The 21,298-nt window shown below is 42.9% G+C and overlaps 2 protein-coding genes across 2 annotated transcripts; both read right to left on the bottom strand.

The window, feature by feature from the left end:
• Positions 1-6,062: 6,062 nt before the first annotated feature.
• Positions 6,063-9,168, bottom strand: cebpa (CCAAT enhancer binding protein alpha). Its single transcript, XM_055911555.1, has one exon. The coding sequence runs from the start codon at positions 8,883-8,885 to the stop codon at positions 7,908-7,910; it is 978 nt and encodes a 325-aa protein (XP_055767530.1). The 5' UTR covers positions 8,886-9,168; the 3' UTR covers positions 6,063-7,907.
• Positions 9,169-13,780: 4,612 nt separating this feature from the next.
• cebpg (CCAAT enhancer binding protein gamma) lies at positions 13,781-20,803 on the bottom strand. The gene is made up of 2 exons (XM_055911563.1): positions 20,616-20,803; positions 13,781-17,658 (listed from the first exon to the last, which is right to left on the bottom strand). Exon 2 carries the CDS (start codon positions 17,527-17,529, stop codon positions 17,011-17,013), a length of 519 nt encoding a protein of 172 aa, XP_055767538.1. The 5' UTR covers positions 17,530-17,658; positions 20,616-20,803; the 3' UTR covers positions 13,781-17,010.
• Positions 20,804-21,298: the final 495 nt, after the last annotated feature.

The following is a 21,298-nucleotide window of genomic DNA, read 5'->3' as shown; positions in this document are numbered from 1 at the left end:
ATTTGCATACCGCCCCAACAGATCCACAGATGACGCAATCTCAATTGCACTCCACACTACCCTTTCCCACCTGGACAAGAGGAATACCTATGTGAGAATGCTGTTCATTGACTACAGCTCAGCGTTCAACACCATAGTGCCCTCAAAGCTCATCACTAAGCTAAGGAGCTAAGGACCCTGGGACTAAACACTTCCCTCTGCAGCTGGATCCTGGACTTCCTGAACGGGCCGCTCTCAGGTGGCGAGGATAGGCAACAACACATCCGCCACGCTGACCCTCAACACAGGGGCCCCTCAGGGGTGCGTGCTTAGTCCCCTCCTGTACTCCCTGTTCACCTACGACTGCGTGGCTGTGCACGACTCCAACGCCATCGTCAAGTTTACTGACGATATGACGGTGGTAGGCCTGATCACGACGACGATGAGTGTACTGCCAGGACAACAACCTGTCCTTCAACGTCGGCGAAGACGAAGGAGTTGATCGTGGACTACAGGAAGTGGAGGGCGATTGACGAGGCTGTAGTGGAGCGGGTCATGAGCTTCAAGTTCCTCAGTGTCACTTAGGATCTATCATGGTCCAAACACATCAACACAGTCGTGAAGAGGGAACGACCTATGACCCCTCAGGATGCTGGAAATTATTTGGTCCTCAGATCCTCAAAATGTTCTACAGCTGCACTATTGAGAGCATACAGACTGGCTGCGTCACCGCCTGGTTTGGCATCGAGAGCATCCTGACTGGCTGCGTCACTTCCTGGTTTGGCATCGAGAGCATCCTGACTGGCTGCGTCACTTCCTGGTGTGGCATCGAGAGCATCCTGACTGGCTGCGTCACTTCCTGGTTTGGCATCGAGAGCATCCTGACTGGCTGCGTCACTTCCTGGTTTAGCATCGAGAGCATCCAGACTGGCTGCATCACCACCTGGTAAGGCAATTGCTTGGCATCTGACCACAAGGCGCTACAGAGGGTAGTGCGTACAGCCCAGTACATCTCTGGGGCCGAGCTCCCTGCCATCCAGGACCTCTATAGCAGGTGGTGTCAGAAGAAGTCCCTAAAAATTGTCTCCCAAGTTATGGACTGTTTTCTCTGCTACCGCACGGCAAGCAATACCGATGCGCCAGGTCTGGAACCAACAGGACCCTGAACAGGTTCTACCTCCAAGCCATAAGACTGATAAATAGTTTAGTCCGGGTAGCTATTGGTTAACTATTTAACTATCTGCACTGACCCATTTTTGACTCATCACATACGCTGATGCTACTGCTTATTATATATCCTGTTGCTTAGTCACTTTATTTTTAGTTATATGTACATATCTATCTCAACTACCTTGTATCCCTGTGCATTGACTCAGTGCTGGTACATCCTGTATATAGCCATGTTATTACCTTGTACCCCTGCACATTGACTCAGTACTGGTACTTCCTGTATATAGCCATGTTATTACCTGGTACTTCCTGGATATAGACATGTTATTACCTCGTACCCCTGCACATTGACTCAGTACTGGTACTTCCTGTATATAGCCATGTTATTACCTGGTACTTCCTGTATATAGCCATGTTATTACCTGGTACTTCCTGTATATAGCCATGTTATCACCTGGTACTCCCTGCATATAGCCATGTTATTACCTGGTACCCCTGCACATTGACTCAGTACTGGTACTTCCTGTATATAGCCATGTTATTACCTCAGTACTGGTACTTCCTGTATATAGCCATGTTATTACCTCACTACTGGTACTTCCTGTATATAGCCATGTTTTTACCTCAGTACTGGTACTTCCTGTATATAGCCATGTTATTACTTCAGTACTGGTACTTCCTGTATATAGCCATGTTATTACCTCAGTACTGGTACTTCCTGTATATAGCCATGTTATTACCTGGTACTTCCTGTATATAGCCATGTTATTGCCTGGTACTTCCTGTATATAGCCATGTTATTACCTCAGTACTGGTACTTCCTGTATGTAGCCATGTTATTATCTGGTACTTCCTGTATATAGCCATGTTATTACCTGATACTTCCTGTATATAGCCATGTTATTACCTGGTACCCTCTGTATATAGCCATGTTATTACCTGGTACTTCCTGTATATAGCCATGTTATTATCTGGTACTTCCTGTATATAGCCATGTTATTACCTGGTACTTCCTGTATATAGCCATGTCATTACCTGGTACTTCCTGTATATAGCCATGTTATTACCTGGTACTTCCTGTATATAGCCATGTTATTACCTGGTACTCCCTGTATATAGCCATGTTATTACCTGGTACTTCCTGTATATAGCCATGTTATTACCTGGTACTTCCTGTATATAGCCATGTTATTACCTGGTACTCCCTGTATATAGCCATGTTATTACCTGGTACTTCCTGTATATAGCCATGTTATTACCTGGTACTCCCTGTATATAGCCATGTTATTACCTGGTACTTCCTGTATATAGCCATGTTATTACCTCAGTACTGGTACTTCCTGTATATAGCCATGTTATTACCTGGTACTCCCTGTATATAGCCATGTTATTACCTGGTACTTCCTGTATATAGCCATGTTATTGTTACTCATTGTGTATTTATTATGACTTTATTATTAAGTGTTATTACTTTTCTATTATTTCTCTGTTTTCTTTCTCTCTGCGTTGTTGGGAACGGCCTGTAATTAAGCATTTCACCGTTAGTGTACATCTGTTGTTCATGAAGCATATGAAAAATAAACTTGTATTTGATTTAGTAATCTACTGTGGTGGACGTGAATGGATACCAGCACAGACGGCTGACATTTTGGTTCAAAATGTGTCAGTTTCACCCACCATATATCAGAGATCACAGTCCAATATTCAACTCAGTTCTACACATTTTCTTTTAGGAGCCGTCGTCACTAGAGAGCTCTTCACATGAATCACAGGAGAACTGAATGGGGAGGAATATTGGCGCGGCACACTGAATGGGGAAGAATATTGGCGTGGCACATACTGTTGGCTGACTGTGGATCTATCTCCCAGATGTTTATGGGCCAGGTCAGGGCAGATACATCACACACACACACACACACACACATACACACAGACACACACACACATACACAAGCATACACACACACACACATACACACACACACACATACACACACACACACACACACACACACACACACACACACACACACACACACACACACACACACACACACACACACACACACACACACACACACACACACACACACACACACACACACATAGGCCCTCCCTTGTTTGACAGCAGTTTGGAAACAGTAATGATTTATAGAGTGAATCACAGAGCAACTGATTGTGTGAACACAGTCACAGAGTAAGAAAGACAACACTGATTCTAACTAGGTGGACTTCACTTCTCCAGGCACAAGTTTTAGATATACCCGGCACATTCTTCTGGACTTTATTTGGTCAGTGATTTTGTGACGCGACAAAGGCCACGGTATCTTATAGCTGGTCTGTTTACCACAAGGTCCTGAAGAAGAACCAACTCTGGGAGAATTTATTAAAAGGTATACAAAGAAACAAAGTCGTGTTTCCATGTTGTTTCTCTAGTGTTGTTTAATCTAAATACCCTGGTGGCGCAGCGGTCTGAAACATCTCGGTGCCAAGAGGCGTCTCCGTAGTCCCTGGTTCGAATCCAGGCTGTATCACATCCGGCCAGTGATTGAGAGTCCTATAGGGTGGTGCACAATGGGCCCAGCGCTGGCCGGGGTAGGACGTCAATGTAAATAAGAATTTGTTCTTAAATGACTTGCCTGGTTAAAAAAAGGATAAAATAACAATAAGAAAATTATCCAGAACCTGGGACGGATGGTTCTTAGCATGTGAACTTTATTAACATCCAGAACCTGGGACGGATGGTTCTTAGCATGTGAACTTTATTAACATCCAGAACCTGGGACGGAGGGTTCTTAGCATGTGAACTTTATTAACATCCAGAACCTGGGACGGATGGTTCTTAGCATGTGAACTTTATTAACATCCAGAACCTGGGACGGAGGGTTCTTAGCATGTGAACTTTATTAACATCCAGAACCTGGGACGGAGGGTTCTTAGCATGTGAACTTTATTAACATCCAGAACCTGGGACGGAGGGTTCTTAGCATGTGAACTTTATTAACATCCAGAACCTGGGACGGAGGGTTCTTAGCATGTGAACTTTATTAACATCCAGAACCTGGGACGGAGGGTTCTTAGCATGTGAACTTTATTAACATCCAGAACCTGGGACGGAGGGTTCTTAGCATGTGAACTTTATTAACATCCAAAACCTGGGACGGAGGGTTCTTAGCATGTGAACTTTATTAACATCCAGAACCTGGGACGGAGGGTTCTTAGCATGTGAACTTTATTAACATCCAGAACCTGGGACGGAGGGTTCTTAGCATGTGAACTTTATTAACATCCAGAACCTGGGACGGAGGGTTCTTAGCATGTGAACTTTATTAACATCCAGAACCTGGGACGGAGGGTTCTTAGCATGTGAACTTTATTAACATCCTGGGACGGAGGGTTCTTAGCATGTGAACTTTATTAACATCCAGAACCTGGGACGGAGGGTTCTTAGCATGTGAACTTTATTAACATCCAGAACCTGGGACGGAGGGTTCTTAGCATGTGAACTTTATTAACATCCAGAACCTGGGACGGAGGGTTCTTTGCATGTGAACTTTATTAACATCCAGAACCTGGGACGGAGGGTTCTTTGCATGTGAACTTTATTAACACCCAGAACCTGGGACGGAGGGTTCTTTGCATGTGAACTTTATTAACATCCAGAACCTGGGACGGAGGGTTCTTTGCATGTGAACATCCTCTATAACATGAACGGAAAGATGACGCCTCACTGAGACTTTGAGGAGTTGAGGAGGAGCTGAGCTAAATCATTAACGATGTGATTTGCCAGGTAGAAGAAGACATGAGGGATCGGTTATCAATATGGTGAGCTGCACTAGCAGGCTAATAGTTATCAGTATGGTGAGTTGGACTAACAGGCCAAAGCTTATCAGTATGGTGAGCTGGACTAGCAGGCCAATAGTTATTAGTACAGACTAACAGGCCAATGGTTATCAGTTTGGTGAGCTGGACTAACAGGCCAACACAAAGGCCGTTCACACAGATACTTGACATTGTATTGTAATTTACATCAAGATGAATACCGGTGTTATTCTCAATGAGTGACTGATTGAGAAGGATCAGCTGTATCTCTTCAGCTCTCTTAATGAGTGTTGTATTCAGGGATCGGACTGATGACCTGACTGATTGATTAGGGGTGATTGATGTGGTTGTACACTGATTAATTGCACCGATGGAGGCGTGAACTGAAAGGAACTGTTTGTAAAGATTTGCCAGTGTTTAGAAAGTGAGTATCTCCATTAATGTACAAGAAGGTTTCGCTAACTGGTACTTTCACTGAGATTAAAAACAACACATCTATAATTCTTCCTGTGTGTGTCTTAATGCCTAATCTAACACATATATAATGTATTATTCTAGATAGGCCCAATTTAAAGCGTTATATTTGTTATTATATGTCGTGTTATGTTGTGTTTGTCTCTTCAAATGTTTGCTGCTGTAGATTTATATTTGTTTAGTTTGGGGGGTTATTTTTTGCCTATTCAAAAAGGAATGTGAAAAGCATAAAGTTTAACGATTTAATAGGATTATCCGTAGTGCTTGATAAGCGCCATCTACCGACGTTAATCTACCGATGAGTGTAATCTTTCATGGAGCTGAATGACGTGCTGAGAGGTAAGTGAGACAGTGAGATCTGTAGTCAAAAGTGGTATTCTAGCTTCTTATCGCATCCAATCGTTTTACCCTAACTTGATAATAACCTACATTCAATCATTAACTCCAGGGGTCCAAGGTCCAGCGAGTGTCCTGAATGAATCCTGTACGGAATGCTGTGGTCTGTGGAATGTAGACTGGTATCCAATGAACTATACAGCCTTATCCTAAATGCAGATTCAAAGAAAATGTGGAAAATGTAAACCCCTTTGTGTAAAACACATCAAACCAAGACGAAATGTTCATATGAGACGATGCTCTTTTATTAAAATTCATACTTTTTTTTGGCATTTATCATATAGGTTCATTTTACAATTTAAACATTTTTTCTATAACATTGGCAATAGCAGTTTGTAAAAAATAAACTACAAAAAAGTGCTTCCTTTTCCTTAATGTAAAGTCTCTATATCGTGGCATTTGATGAATAGAATCCAATAAGAGTCTAGAACATTCTAGAACATGTATAGAATCCAAAAAGAGTCTAGAACATTCTAGAACATGTATATAATCCAATAAGAGTCTAGAACATGTATAGAATCCAATAAGAGTCTAGAACATGTATAGAATCCAATAAGAGTCTAGAACATTCTAGAACATGTATAGAATCCAAGAAGTCTCAGCCAGTGGTAAAAGTCCAAAGTCTTACTTCACAGAGAGAGAGAGAAGTCAAAAGGCACTGAAGGATGACATCAGGCTTGCAGGAAGGCTGCTCGGGGGAAAGAACAGTGACAGGCGAGTTGCCACTGTGGAGAAGCAAGCTTCAAACAGTATTTCACAGCTCAACCAGTGAGAAAACAGGTCAAAGGGTTGATCTTCTTCGTGTGAAACCATCAGACAGAAGACGAGGGCAACAAACATTGCATAGCTATACTTTCTTTGAAAGAAAAAAAAGGTGCAATCTAGAACCTTTTTGAAGAACCCTTGTTGATTCCAGGTAGAACCCTTTTGGTTCCAAGTAGAACCGTTTTGGGTTCCATGTAGAACTCTTTCCACAGAGGGTTCTACAGTACATGGAACAGAAAAGGGTTTTACCTGGAACCAAAAACGGTTCTCCTATGGAGACAGCCGAAGAACCCTTTTGGAAACCCTTTTTTCTAAGAGTGAAGAGGAACCCTTTTCACATTTTATTTTTTTAATCAATAATACATAAATACAAAGCTATACTTTGAGTTTATAAAGAGTTTTATTTACACTGAGAGGCGTGTTCAGATTAGTACCCAAACGTATGGAAGAAATACAATGTGCCTCATTCGGTTGTATTTTGAAGACATATATAGCGCACGCAACAAAACGGCTCGTGAAGAAGCAGGCACCACAGTAGAACACATTTGCAGTCGTTTGCTGTGGCATTTAATTCAGTCCATAGATCTCCCCGATGTGTGAATGCTGAACACAGCAGACAGGATATATAATGCTATCTCTGTACCTTATATGGGCTTCCTGTCTGAACACCAAGAAATGGGAAACATTCTGATCACCGCTCAGATTTTTTATATATATTTTTTTGCTTTGCAAAAAAAAAAAAATTACTTATTTGGAAAGCTGTGTGCACTTTACAGTTTAATAATATACTGTAAGCTCTATAAGTCAAATGCACAAATGTTTAGTTTAGTAAGGCAAGAACACAGTATTGAGATGTTTAACGTTAAAACATGAACATCGAGCAGGCTAGTGATTATTGTTCCTTTGCGCCTTCAGCTGCACTGATATGTGGTTGTTGCGTGGCTTAACACACAATGTTATATAATAAAAGGCACACACACACACACACACACACACACACACACACACACACACACGCACACGCACACGCACACACACACACACACACACACACACACACACACACACACACACACACACACACACACACACAGGTCCACTGTTCAAACGTGGAGAAATGAGCTTATTGTTTAAGTACAGAAGGCATGTGTACCTCAGCTGCCCTGTCTCTCCTTAAAGAAACAAACTGTTGCAGTCACAATCTGTCAGATGAATCTATAGCGCGGCAGGCTATACCCAGGAGACGTGTACAAGTAAGTGTTTAAAAGTCATCATGTAAAAAAAGCCACTCTAGTCCGTGTTCACTGGCAGTTGGCCATGGGTTTGAAAGATCCATCGGGAAGTTGTCTGAAGATGCCCCTTAATGTGTCCAGTTCTCGGGTAAGATGTTCCACTCTCTTCCGTAGTCTTTCGTTGTCCGACGCCAGTTCTACCACTTTATGCTGCGTCTCTACATTGCGCATTTTCGCCTTGTCTCTACTCTTCCTCACCGCGACGTTGTTCCTCTCACGCCTCAAACGGTACTCCGTGCTGGCCTTGTCGACGCGCTTTTTGGATTTACCCCGGTCTCGGTCCCGGTCTCGTTCGTCGCGTCCCATCATCTTCATGGATCCAACGGAGGACATGCTGCCATCCCTGTGGTGTGGGCTCGGAACGGGAGTCGGTGGAGGCGTCGGGTGTCCCGGTTGGAGATGCATGGTTGTCTGAGCGCAGTGCGCAATCTGGTACTGGAGATGGGATAGGTGCTGTGGGAGATGCTGGTGGGAATGGTGGTAGGTGGGGGGCATAGAATGGCTAATTTCGTCTTCTTCTCTGGGCTCTTGCTTTATCGCCACAGGTCTGATTCTCGTCGACTGGGTGTCGTAAATGGGTTCAAGTTTAGATGTGTCCATATACCCGGGCATACAACCATAGCCCTGCTGCTGCTGGTGCTGGTGCTGCTGCTGCTGGTGCTGTTGGTGGTGCGCCCCCGGGCCAGAGCTCACCCCGTGGGGGTAGGATTCGTACTCACTGTTCGCCAGCTTGAGTTTCTCTTGCTTCGAGCTGTTGTGGAATAGATCAGCCAGGAACTCGTCGTTGAAGGCTGCTGGGTCGATGTAGGCGCTGATGTCAATGGAGTTTTCGTTCTCACACATCTCGCCGAGGTCTCCTCCTGCTCCGGCGACGGGTCCAGCAGCGGAGGGGTCTTTGTAGCAGTAGGCGCTTTGCTGACTCTGACTCTGGACTTGGCTGGTCATTATGGATCGTGGGGCGACCTCATAGAGGTTTGGTTGCTCCATGGAATATCTATAACCCGCCAGACATGGTGAGGAGCTGCGGGAATCCAGCTTGCTCACAGTACCGGAGGAAGCCGCACTGGCTAGACGAATAAAACAGGACAGCTCCTTCACAGGTAGGAAGTAAATCTCTAACTCGCCACGAAAAGCTATAAACTAAAAGTCTTGAATAAAGCCTGGTGACTTTCCCTGGTACGACTGGTTTCTCGAGACTATAGTTCAAACGTACACTGTTTGAGCTGCAGGTTGAACTACTCCACGCTGCTGAACCTCACAACTGTCAAACGACTCTCCTCTCTCCTATATATACCGAGTGAAGGGGGCGGTACGCGCGATATGCAGGGTCCTATTGCGCGCCTTTACGCAGCAGTAGGGTTATAGTACGCTAGACTGGAGATCCAAGGCTCAAATCACTTTAGACCTGGAGAATATGTATTGAATTTAATAAATGGGATCACTTAAAAAAATGCTTTTGAAATATTAATATTATATAATTACAAACACATTTGATTTGACATTATTTAAATATTTTTTTGAACTTGTATAACAAATTTGATTTATTTTCTAATATATAATCTCATCCGAACAGTTTCACCGTTACATTTGAGCACCAAACGTCCCCAGCAGAGCCATGGCAACAGCATAATTTCAATATAAAACAAGTTATTTTAATAATTAAGTCCCAAATATTTTACATATTTCACATGACATATTATTTGGTTATCTAACATGCTGTTCCATCGACGTTTCTACTAACGGTAAAGCAGATATAAATGACGTGTATAATATATCTACTATTTAAACATAAGCTATTTCATAATGTATTCATAAAAAAATATGTTTTATTTTCTTTTATCTACATATTCTCTTTTCTCTTTCATATGTATCAATGCGATGGAGGTGGAGGACTAACGCCAGTTTTCACAACAGATTTGTTAGAAACACAATAAATATTGGTCAAATAATAAGGTTGGCCTAATAGTCAAACTAAATAGGACAATATGCAAATACATGTGCACAGTGCCACACATTTATCAATTCACAACATTTAAATCAATACTTAAATTTGATTCTATGTGCAAAAAAAAAGTGCACCGATGAGAATCATGTATGAAAGTATACAAAGCAGTAATCTCTCTAGTACACGGAGCAGTAATCTCTCTCAGTTGTAACTGACTAGATACCTGAGACATCAACTGACAGCGTCCGCAGCACCGCACGCAGTTTGCGACTGGCTGCTTCCTCTGCGGAAGAGCAGGCGCGGCTACCTGTTGCGCGCTTTTCGGGGGGGGGGGGGGGGGGGGGGGGCTCGTCGCCCAGCGTCGTGAGTTTACTATCTGGGGGGGGCTTGGATAAATACGTGATCAAATGTGAGAGACAGATAGATCGCCCTGGTTTAACTGACGCACGACTCTCTTTACTCAGATCGTTAACATTTCAAAAGTAAAGAGACGCAAACGGCTCGAGTCCAGCGGAGGCTGGTGAGGGGAGGACGGCTCATAATAATGGCTGGAACGGAATAAATGAAAATGGCATGTTTGATACCATTCCACCAAATTCTGCCGCAGCCGTTACCACGAGCACGTCCTCCCCAATTAAGGTGTTAGCAGCCCCCCGTGTGATTGGAGTCAGATCTGAACCTCGTCAAAACGTTAACAATAAAGTGAGCCGCATTAGTTTATTAGTAAGGTTACACGACATATAGGAGCATACAATACTTTGGTGTTTTACACGTTTTTTATTTGTATTATTTTCGATTGAAATGGTTTATGTGCATACATTCATGTTCATCATAAACTTGTTCTTGTAAAGTTAATGAGGAATGAAGTAGGCTACTCTAGCGAGAGAACCCGTGTAATAACGTGACATGGGGTTGTGTGAGCGTAACCAAGGCACAGAGGAACCAGGCACCAGCCAGACTCATGTCAACGGGCAGGGAGCTCCCTCTGTTGTTGCAGCAAGGGAAACCCCTTCCAACTGAGCACAAATGGAGAGAGGTATTTCTTAGCTCTCGTCCAGGGGCGTTACGAGCAGCTCGCTTAGCGGCGACAGCACGCCGCACGTAACACCATGGACCAGAGCTAGGTATTTCTCGCAGTCGCATATAACGAATCAAAGGCAACGGGCCTATTCAATACGTCTAGCCGACTTGGAACGTCTTAGCTTACTATTCTATACCTTCTACACATTAAATTTTTTTCCTAAAATAACCTACATCTTTAGTACTAGTGAAAAACTTAAATTAGACCAATAAAGACTGATTGAAGGCCAGGCAGAGCAGGGCCGATGTTAACACGCTGATCACAGCGCACTGACCCCTTTCTACGTAGATGTTATTACACGTCTCAATCTACAGACTCCACATGGAAGATACACGTCATCTCTCTGAGCAGGAACATGGAGGGAAGACCCAGTGGACACTGGGAAGGCTGCAGGCAGGTTCTCTCTAACACCGCTGTCGTAATAGACCCTATTGAACCATATCGCAGGTCTATTTAGGGTCTGAATAACACTGCGTCAATGATTCAATACGTTATCTTGACTGAGAGCTAAAGATTTATCCTCCAATCCTTAAACATGATTTATAAGTTTAGGGAGGAGGGCGGGGGCACCGAGAGGGAAGGGGTGAAGGGTGATTATTGGCAGGTAGAATCTTGACAGGGCTCACCATGAAGAGATACAGAGTGAGGTAGAGGACTGAGAGGTGAACCGCTGCCGATGAAATGTTTGCTTTGTGTCGAAGGCTGTTTAATAAGGTAGATGGTGTACTATTGTCCCTCCCCGTGCCCCCGAGTGGTGGCTCCACCCTGTTCTCTGCCGGGGTGTTTGCACAGGTCTTAAATAAGCTGTGTTCATTGACTCAGCGTTCAGAGCCAAACAGAAATAGAACTTGGCTCTGTGCTCACCTAGTGACAGAATGACGAGCTAGCTAATCAAAGGCCTCACTGAACAAAGCTGGCTTGCTCCCTTCTCTGTACAGAGCTGTTTACTGAGCTCTGGTTGGAACAGTGAGTCAGGAGTGTGAGTTAGATAACCAAGTCCCCCTGGACAAGTACCAAATCGAACCCTATTCCCTATATAGTGCACTACTTTAGACCAGAGCCCTATGGCACCCTATTCCCTCTGTAGTGCACTATTTTTGACCAACCCATGATCTGTCACATGATCTCAGTATATTTACACCTGTTCTGAAAGGCCCAGAGTCTGCAACACCACCAAGCAAGCGGCACCATGAAGACCAAGGAGCTCCCCAAACAGGTCAGGGACAAAGTAGTGGAGAAGTACAGATCAGGGTTGGGTTATAAAAAAATATCACAAACTTTGAACATCCCACGGAGCATCATTAAATCCATTATTATAAAATGGAAAGAATATGGCACCACAACAAACCTGCCAAGAGAGGGCCGCCCAACAAAACTCATGGACCAGGCAAGGAGGGCATTAATCAGAGAGGCAACAAACAGACCAAAGATAACCCTGAAGGATCTGCAAAGCTCCACAGTGGAGATTGGAGTATCTGTCCATAGGACCACTTTAAGCCGTACACTCCACAGAGTTGGGCTTTATGGAAGAGTGGCCAGACAAATGCCATTGCTTAAAGAAAAAAATAAGCAAACACGTTTGGTGTTCGCCAAAAGGCATGTGGAGACTCCCCAAACATATGGAATAAGGTACTCTGGTCAGATGAGACTAAAATTATTATTTTTGGCTTTCAAGGAAAACGCTATGTCTGGCGCAAACCCAACACCTCTCATCACCCCGAGAACACCATCCCCACAGTGAAGCATGGGTGGCAGCATCATGCTGTGGGGATATTTTTCCATCGGCGGGGACTGGGAAACGGGTCAGAATTGAAGGAATGATGGATGGCGCTAAATACAGGGAAATTCTTGAGGGAAACCTGTTTCAGTCTTACAGAAATTTGAGACTGGGACGGAGGTTCACCTTCCAGCAGGACAATGACCCTAAGCATACTGCTAAAGCAACACTCGAGTAGTTTAAGGGGAAACATTTAAATGTCTTGGAATGGCCTAGTCAAAGCTCAGACCTCAATCCAATTGAGAATCTGTGGTATGACTTTAAGATTGCTGCACACCAGCAGAACCCATCCAACTTGAAGGAGCTGGAGCAGTTTTGCCTTGAAGAATGTGCAAAAATCCCAGTGGCTAGATGTGCCAAGCTTATAGAGACATACCCCAAGAGACTTGCAGCTGTAATTTCTGTAAAAGGTGGCTCTACAAAGTATTGACTTTGGGGGTTGAAACGTTATGCACACTCAAATTGTTTTGTCTTATTTTTTGTTTGTTTCATAATAAAAAAATATTTTGCATCTTCAAAGTGGTAGACATGTTGTGTAAATCAAATGATACAAACCCCCCCATAAAATCTATTTTAATTCCAGGTTGTAAGGCAACAAAATAGGAAAAATACCAAGGGGGGTGAATACTTTCGCAAGCCACTGTATACAAATGTAAGCAAGGTCTGAAATTATTGTGTTTTAGTGAAATATTATCTGTTTGGGCTTCTTGCGGTTAATTTGCACAAATTATTTGTAATTATGTTAAATTAATGCAAAATAATTACTTATAAATCATACAATGTGATTTTCTGGATTTTTGTTTTAGATTCCGTCTCTCACAGTTGAAGTGTACCTATGATAAACAATTACAGACCTCTACATGCTTTGTAAGTAGGAAAACCTGCAAAATCGACAGTGTATCAAATACTTGTTCTCCCCACTGTATATATATATATATATATATATATATATATATATATATATATATATATGTATATATATAAAATGCTTAATTCAATTGAGATGCAGCCTAGCGTATGTGTTTACAATTCCCATAAAACATTGATTACACACACACACACAAAAACAAAATGCTTGGTTGGAAAGTTTGTACTCAATTTTAATTTACAATGCACGTTACCCCAATATAATCTTATAAAAAAAAAGAGCAAGTCTAGCTAAGAGAAAAATGCTGCCCAGCAACATTCAAACCAACACATATATTCACGGAAATATTTTCATCAAATTTGTCACATTCTTTTTTTTACAAAATATTTTTTCTATCTTGAATTCAGACATTATTTTCAATTTCGTGTGATCTCTTCTGTTCCAACAACAACAGCAAACCAGCACAACATGTTGAAGACAACAGTTTCAATATGCCCAGATCTGCTATCGTTTCTCTTTTTTGTAGTGCAAAAGAAATTACATATTTGAACAGTGCCCCCCCCCCCATGCAAACCACTTCCGTCATGCTGCTTTCTAAAATCCAAGTTGTAGAAAAACAAAGAATACAAACAAAAAAAAAAACAATTTGAAAAGACGCTTCAGAGGTCTTGTTGAGAAAGAACCAAAAGGCCCCTGTTTGGTGTGGCTAATACTGGTAGCCTGAGGTACAGAAGTCTACAACAGGGCTCCAAAAGGCACCCTAGACGTTATTATAGTGCACTGCCTGTTGACAAGGCTCTACTCAAAAAAGTAGTGCACTTATATAGGGAACAGTGTGCCATTGGGGACGCACACCCTATAAAATCACAGACACTCAACGTGGACTCCTCTGGCCAAATACACATCATCATCATCATCATCACAACATCAGAATATGCCGTTGTTTCAGAGAAGACAATCCTATGGTAAGACAATTACCCACAAAGCTGGATAATTTACTCAAGTCTGACAACAGAAACAAACACAAAAAATCAGTCTTGCCTTTTCTTTCTGTACATTCTGATGGAAAGATTCTTTCTATACATTCTGATGGAAAGATTCTTTCTATTCATTCTGATGGAAAGATTCTTTCTATACATTCTGATGGAAAGATTCTTTCTATACATTCTGATGGAAAGATTCTTTCTGTACATTCTGATGGAAAGATTCTTTCTATACATTCTGATGGAAAGATTCTTTCTATACATTCTGATGGAAAGATTCTTTCTATACATTCTGATGGAAAGATTCTTTCTGTACATTCTGATGGAAAGATTCTTTCTATTCATTCTGATGGAAAGATTCTTTCTGTACATTCTGATGGAAAGATTCTTTCTATACATTCTGATGGAAAGATTCTTTCTATTCATTCTGATGGAAAGATTCTTTCTATACATTCTGATGGAAAGATTCTTTCTGTACATTCTGATGGAAAGATTCTTTCTATTCATTCTGATGGAAAGATTCTTTCTATTCATTCTGATGGAAAGATTCTTTCTATACATTCTGATGGAAAGATTCTTTCTATACATTCTGATGGAAAGATTCTTTCTGTACATTCTGATGGAAAGATTCTTTCTATTCATTCTGATGGAAAGATTCTTTCTGTACATTCTGATGGAAAGATTCTTTCTGTACATTCTGATGGAAAGATTCTTTCTGTACATTCTGATAGCCGCTGACTGAGCCTGACACCACTGGAGACGGGAGCCAACGTGCCTCGCTCTGTTCTAGCTAGCCCCGTGGGCTAATTAGGAGTTAATGTAGCATCCCCAACGCCCAGAACAGAACAACAGGACAATGAGCCATTCTATCTTTCTCTCCAGGTTTTTTAGGGAGAAAGGCTTAACTTGGGTTTAGCCAGTGGTCTGTGACGCCATGCGAAACGTCTGGAGTTTAATCCCACGGAGGTGCATGATAGTCTGGACTGTCTAGTCTGGGACACTCCTTAAAAAACGTGAACACACCTCTGTCCCGTCTGCATCCCAAATGGAACCTTATTCCCTATTTAGTGAACTACCTTTCCTTTTTTGTTGAGACGAGCGACACATAGGGGTCAAAACTAGTGCACCGGTCTAGGGAACAGGGCTGCTATTTGAGATGCCGACCTCGGGTCTTATCTGGGTCTGAACGGGCTGTGTCTGAAGCCTGTGGAACTACTGGGGGGGGGGGGGGGTGAATTAATACAGTGACGGACTGTATCTCACACAGGCCTGAAAAACCTAACTTGACATCATGCACAGCTCCCGTTTGACGTCAACAACTACACGTCTTGCACAACAACAACAACAAATAAAAGGTTTAAGCGTTCTGATCACAAGTTAGGTTTTTGGGTCCAATCCGATCCTACCTCTTTTTTATTTGACTCTTGATATTTTACAGTCCCCTTCTACCCAAAAAGAGATCAAAGCACAAGTAAAGCACATTCGATTAGGACACAAAGAAATATATATTTTTTAAAAAATATTTAAAAAAAAATGTACAACGTGTCTGACGCCGCCGGACATCCAAAATAGACATACATCATTCTGATTAACTTCAGACGTAGTGAAAGTACTGACAATACTAAAATGCCAGACGAATGGTAGCTAGTTCACCAAACATTCTTTACAAAAAGGAACAAGAAACCAAAGGGGAAAAAAGCTATACCCCCCCCCCCTCCGCCCCCCCCCACATCATCTTAACTAGTGAATAGTTTATCTTGTGACACAACACAACAGGGTCTCTTTAGAAATGTATCCAAATAGTCAACAACAACAACAACAAAAAAAAAAAGTGGACAATTCCTGACCTGAAACTCTTTAAAAAAATCTCATTATTGTGAACCAATCAGAAAGCACAGAGAAAGACAACAGTGAAATCTCTCTGCCAGTATATATCATCTCTGGGAGGAGAGAGAGGAAGAAAGACAACGGTGAAATCTCTCTGCCAGTATATATCATCTCTGGGAGGAGAGAGAGGAAGAAAGACAACGGTGAAATCTCTCTGCCAGTATATATCATCTCTGGGAGGAGAGAGAGGAAGAAAGACAACGGTGAAATCTCTCTGCCAGTATATATCATCTCTGGGAGGAGAGAGAGGAAGAAAGACAACGGTGAAATCTCTCTGCCAGTATATATCATCTCTGGGAGGAGAGAGAGGAAGAAACTCCAGTAACGGTTAAGAAGCAGTGGCGAGCTGTCTATCTACCATCACCATGGTGACTCAAAAATGGCACCCTATTCCCTATGTAGTGCACTACTTTAGACCAGAGCACTATGGCACCCTATTCACTATGTAGTGCACTACTTTAGACCAGAGCCCTATGGCACCCTATTCCCTATGTAGTGCACTACTTTAGACCAGAGCCCTATTGGGAATAGGGTGCCATGTGGTATCCTATTTCATGTCCCTGCCCTCTTCTCACTGGCTGTTGTTATTGTTGTTACAAGCCCCATTGTTGTTGTTGTTGTTGTGGGCAGGGCTGGCCCCCTCCGCGCCAGGCGCTTGGACGTTGTCGGCCAGGTTGTGGGCGTGTTCCAGGAAGAGGTCCTTGAGGACAGACAGCTCTTTGCTGAGCAGCTTGATCTTAGCTTCCAGCCTCTCGTTCTCCTCTTTCAGCTCGTTGACACGTTGCTGCGTGTCCTGCGCCTTCTGCTTAGATCTCATCCGGCTCTTCTTAACCGCCAGGTTGTTCCGTTCCCGCCGCTGACGGTACTCGTCACTGTCCTTGTCCCCCGACGTCTTCTTCATCTTGCTGGGTGGTGGGGTGGCCTTGCCTCCTCCGGCTCCGGCTGGGGTCACAGGGACTAGCTGGGGTACCCGCTGTAAGCTTCCTCCTGGTGGTCCTGATGTCTTCGCTCCACTAGCCTGGCCCCGGATCACACTAACAGTCCCCCTGTTCTGCTCCGTGTTTATCGTCTGCTGCGACCGCTCGCTCATTTGGTTTGGATCTGCCGACCACTGGTCTCACCGTCCGTCTGCTATGACTGGCGTGCTGGTTGGGCGACACTCTGGATGAATGGGCTTGGCGCGTCTGGATGCAGTCCTGTCGACTGGAGTTACTGGGGTCTGGAAGGACAATGGAAATGTGTTGAGATGAAACGTGTAAGAAACACATGTTGAAATGAGGCGACACACAGGTGACAGCTAAGAACATTCTAGAATATGAGCTTTTAGTCAGAGATACTTGAGTCAGGGTAGTCATGGAAACAGCACTTTTAGTTAGACCTACTTGAGTCAGGGATACAGCACTTTTAGTTAGACCTACTTGAGTCAGGGTAGTCAGGGAAACAGCACTTTTAGTTAGACCTACTTGAGTCAGGGTAGTCATGGAAACAGCACTTTTAGTTAGACCTACTTGAGCCAGGGATACAGCACTTTTAGTTAGACCTACTTGAGTCAGGGATACAGCACGTTTAGTTAGACCTACTTGAGTCAGGGTAGTCATGGAAACAGCACTTTTAGTCAGACCTGCTTGAGTCAGGGTAGTCATGGAAACAGCACTTTTAGTTAGAGCTACTTGAGTCAGGGTAGTCATGGAAACAGCACTTTTAGTTAGAGCTACTTGAGTCAGGGTAGTCATGGAAACAGCACTTTTAGTCAGACCTACTTGAGTCAGGGTAGTCATAGAAACAGCACTTTTAGTTAGACCTACTTGAGTCAGGGATACAGCACTTTTAGTTAGACCTACTTGAGTCAGGGATACAGCACGTTTAGTTAGACCTACTTGAGTCAGGGATACAGCACTTTTAGTTAGACCTACTTGAGTCAGGGATACAGCACTTTTAGTTAGACCTGCTTGAGTCAGGGTAGTCAGGGAAACAGCACCTTTAGTTAGACCTACTTGAGTCAGGGTAGTCATGGAAACAGCACTTTTAGTCAGACCTACTTGAGTCAGGGTAGTCATGGAAACAGCACTTTTAGTTAGACCTACTTGAGTCAGGGTAGTCATGGAAACAGCACTTTTAGTCAGACCTACTTGAGTCAGGGATACAGCACGTTTAGTTAGACCTACTTGAGTCAGGGATACAGCACTTTTAGTTAGACCTACTTGAGTCAGGGATACAGCACTTTTAGTTAGACCTACTTGAGTCAGGGATACAGCACTTTTAGTTAGACCTACTTGAGTCAGGGATACAGCACTTTTAGTTAGACCTACTTGAGTCAGGGATACAGCACTTTTAGTTAGACCTTGAGTCAGGGATACAGTACTTTTAGTTAGACCTACTTGAGTCAGGGATACAACACTTGTAGTTAGACCTACTTGAGTCAGGGATACAGCACTTTTAGTTAGACCTACTTGAGTCAGGGTAGTCATGGAAACAGCACTTTTAGTTAGACCTACTTGAGTCAGGGTAGTCATGGAAACAGCAGGACTCAACCTCAGTAGCACAATCTTTTTGAATTTAACATTTATTTAACTTGGCAAGTCAGTTAAGAACAATCTATTATTTACAATGACGGCCTACCCTGGCCATACAGCCTGGAATCGAACCAGGGTCTGTAGTGACGCCTCTAGCACTGAGATGCAGTGGCTTAGACCACTGTGATACAGCCTGGAATCAAACCAGGGTCTGTAGTGACGCCTCTAGCACTGAGATGCAGTGGCTTAGACCGCTCCGCTACTCAGGAGCCCCATATCATTTCTAGTCATCTTGATTTCACCAGAAATAAAGTCCTTTGTGTAATTGGTCAGCAGCTCAATTAAGATCTGGGTCCATATGAGTTATGAGAAGAGATGCTAGAACGAGGAACTCCACCCTCTCTATTTACAAGTTAAGGGCAAGTCTCTGGGTCAAACGCCCTTCCCATCAGAAATTCTAAATATTCTATCCATCTGTGAAATTGTGATTTGTCCAAATAACCAGCGAGGAAAAAATCCAAGCACTGGAACTATTGGTGCCTGTATTGGTGCCTGTATTGGTGCCTGTATTGGTGCCTGTATTGGTGCCCGTATTGGTGCCCGTATTGGTGCCCGTATTGGTGCCCGTATTGGTGCCCGTATTGGTGCCCGTATTGGTGCCCATAGTATGAAGACAGATCTACAGTCCCATTTATGTTCAGTCTGCTCAGCCAGAGATGACTTTTATTGTAAAACACATGATGGGATTTATGAAAACAAGCTCCATTGTTGCGAAAAACTTATCTAGAATATATAGCTAAATAATATTGCGCATTTCATATTGACATTAAAATGTTGATGGATTATTTGTTGTTGTTGTGTAAACAGATCTGAGACAAAGTGGTGGGTATCTGGTTAAGTCCCGACCATTGTTATTCTCCTTGAGGGAATTCACCCACCAAAACATTTAGCTATATCATCACGAACATATGTTATTCTCCTTGAGGGAAAGTGAAAATCCTAGCTAACGTTAGTCTGGTCACACAGGGAGTTGTGTGTATGTGACATCTCTCCCTCGGTCAGTTCAGCTGTCTGCTAGTTAGTGTTGCCTGTGATTGCATCATCGCATACCTCCCTCCGTACATGGCAGATATTCTTTGTGCCACCGGAGAGGGGAACTCCGTAGCCATGCAGTGGTAAGCAAAAGAAACGGACGTTTTGGGATAAAAATTGTGCCGGTGAATTCACTAAACACTAACACACAACGTTTTGACGTGAGACTAACTAGTTAACTAGCTAGAATGTTTATGGAAATACACAAAAAAAAGCTAGAGAGTGAAGTGATTTGGCAATAACAGGAGGCGTGGAGGTTTGCTAACGCGTTAGTTTGTTAGCTAGCTCGGCAACTGGCTAACACTAGCTAGCAGCATTTCCCACAACCGAAAATAACATCACCTAACGTCAAAACCACACTTTGGACGCCCATCACTATATACTTTTAAAATGGTTTACTAAACAGCGGTGTGATAAACCAAACTAAAGTTTTATTTTAAGCATGCCTGGCCACAGTTGTTGTGTGACTTAGCACGATTGACTTACAGCTTGTGGATTCCATTTAGCCTAGCTAGCTATACCCTTTTCCATAGAAGATGACTTGGAAAAACATACCAAATCAACAACGTACCTTGTCTGCTTTTTTTAGGTGTCGTCAATTGCCCATCAAAGTATAAAAAGTTGGGAGTAAATGTCCGTTTTTTCGTTGACCATATAAGTTAGTTGATGAAGTCTTGTGTTGTTTTTTTTGTTTAGTACAATGTACCTAAGAGCTGCTCGAAGTATTGCGAAATCGTTTTGACCATGTAGGGGCATCTACCAGCTGAGCCAATGAGCTTCGGCGGTGTGGATGGGTGACGCAATAAACTGCTTGAGTGATAGGTTGAACAGCCAATGGGAGAACGGTGTTTGCACTTAGCTCGTGTTATTTATGTCATATGAAGTAAATATATGTCATGAGTTCACACAATTAATTAGTTCATTGCTAATGACCTGTTTCGGAAAGAGGCGCAAAATTCCAATAGTTGACATTATTTTTTTTATTAGTTCAATTATTTTTTAAATACTTAAATATACAACATTGCTCTTGATATATCATGTAATAACACAATTGTGCATGTAAATAGCCTGCCATGTGTGATCTCCCCATCTTTGGTGTAGTAGCATCATCTTGGATCATCCACATGGTGCAGTCTATCACACAGACACAGATTCTTAAAGTAGCCTTCAACTAAAACACTGTCCTCTTTTGGCAAAACAAATCATTTTCAAAGCATAGATTCTAGCTTTTTCATTACACACATCTCTCTCTCT

Source organism: Salvelinus fontinalis, unplaced genomic scaffold, assembly GCF_029448725.1.
Source record: "Salvelinus fontinalis isolate EN_2023a unplaced genomic scaffold, ASM2944872v1 scaffold_0072, whole genome shotgun sequence".
NCBI classification, from domain to species: Eukaryota; Metazoa; Chordata; class Actinopteri; order Salmoniformes; family Salmonidae; genus Salvelinus; species Salvelinus fontinalis.
This window is presented reverse-complemented; position numbering and strand designations above follow the sequence as displayed.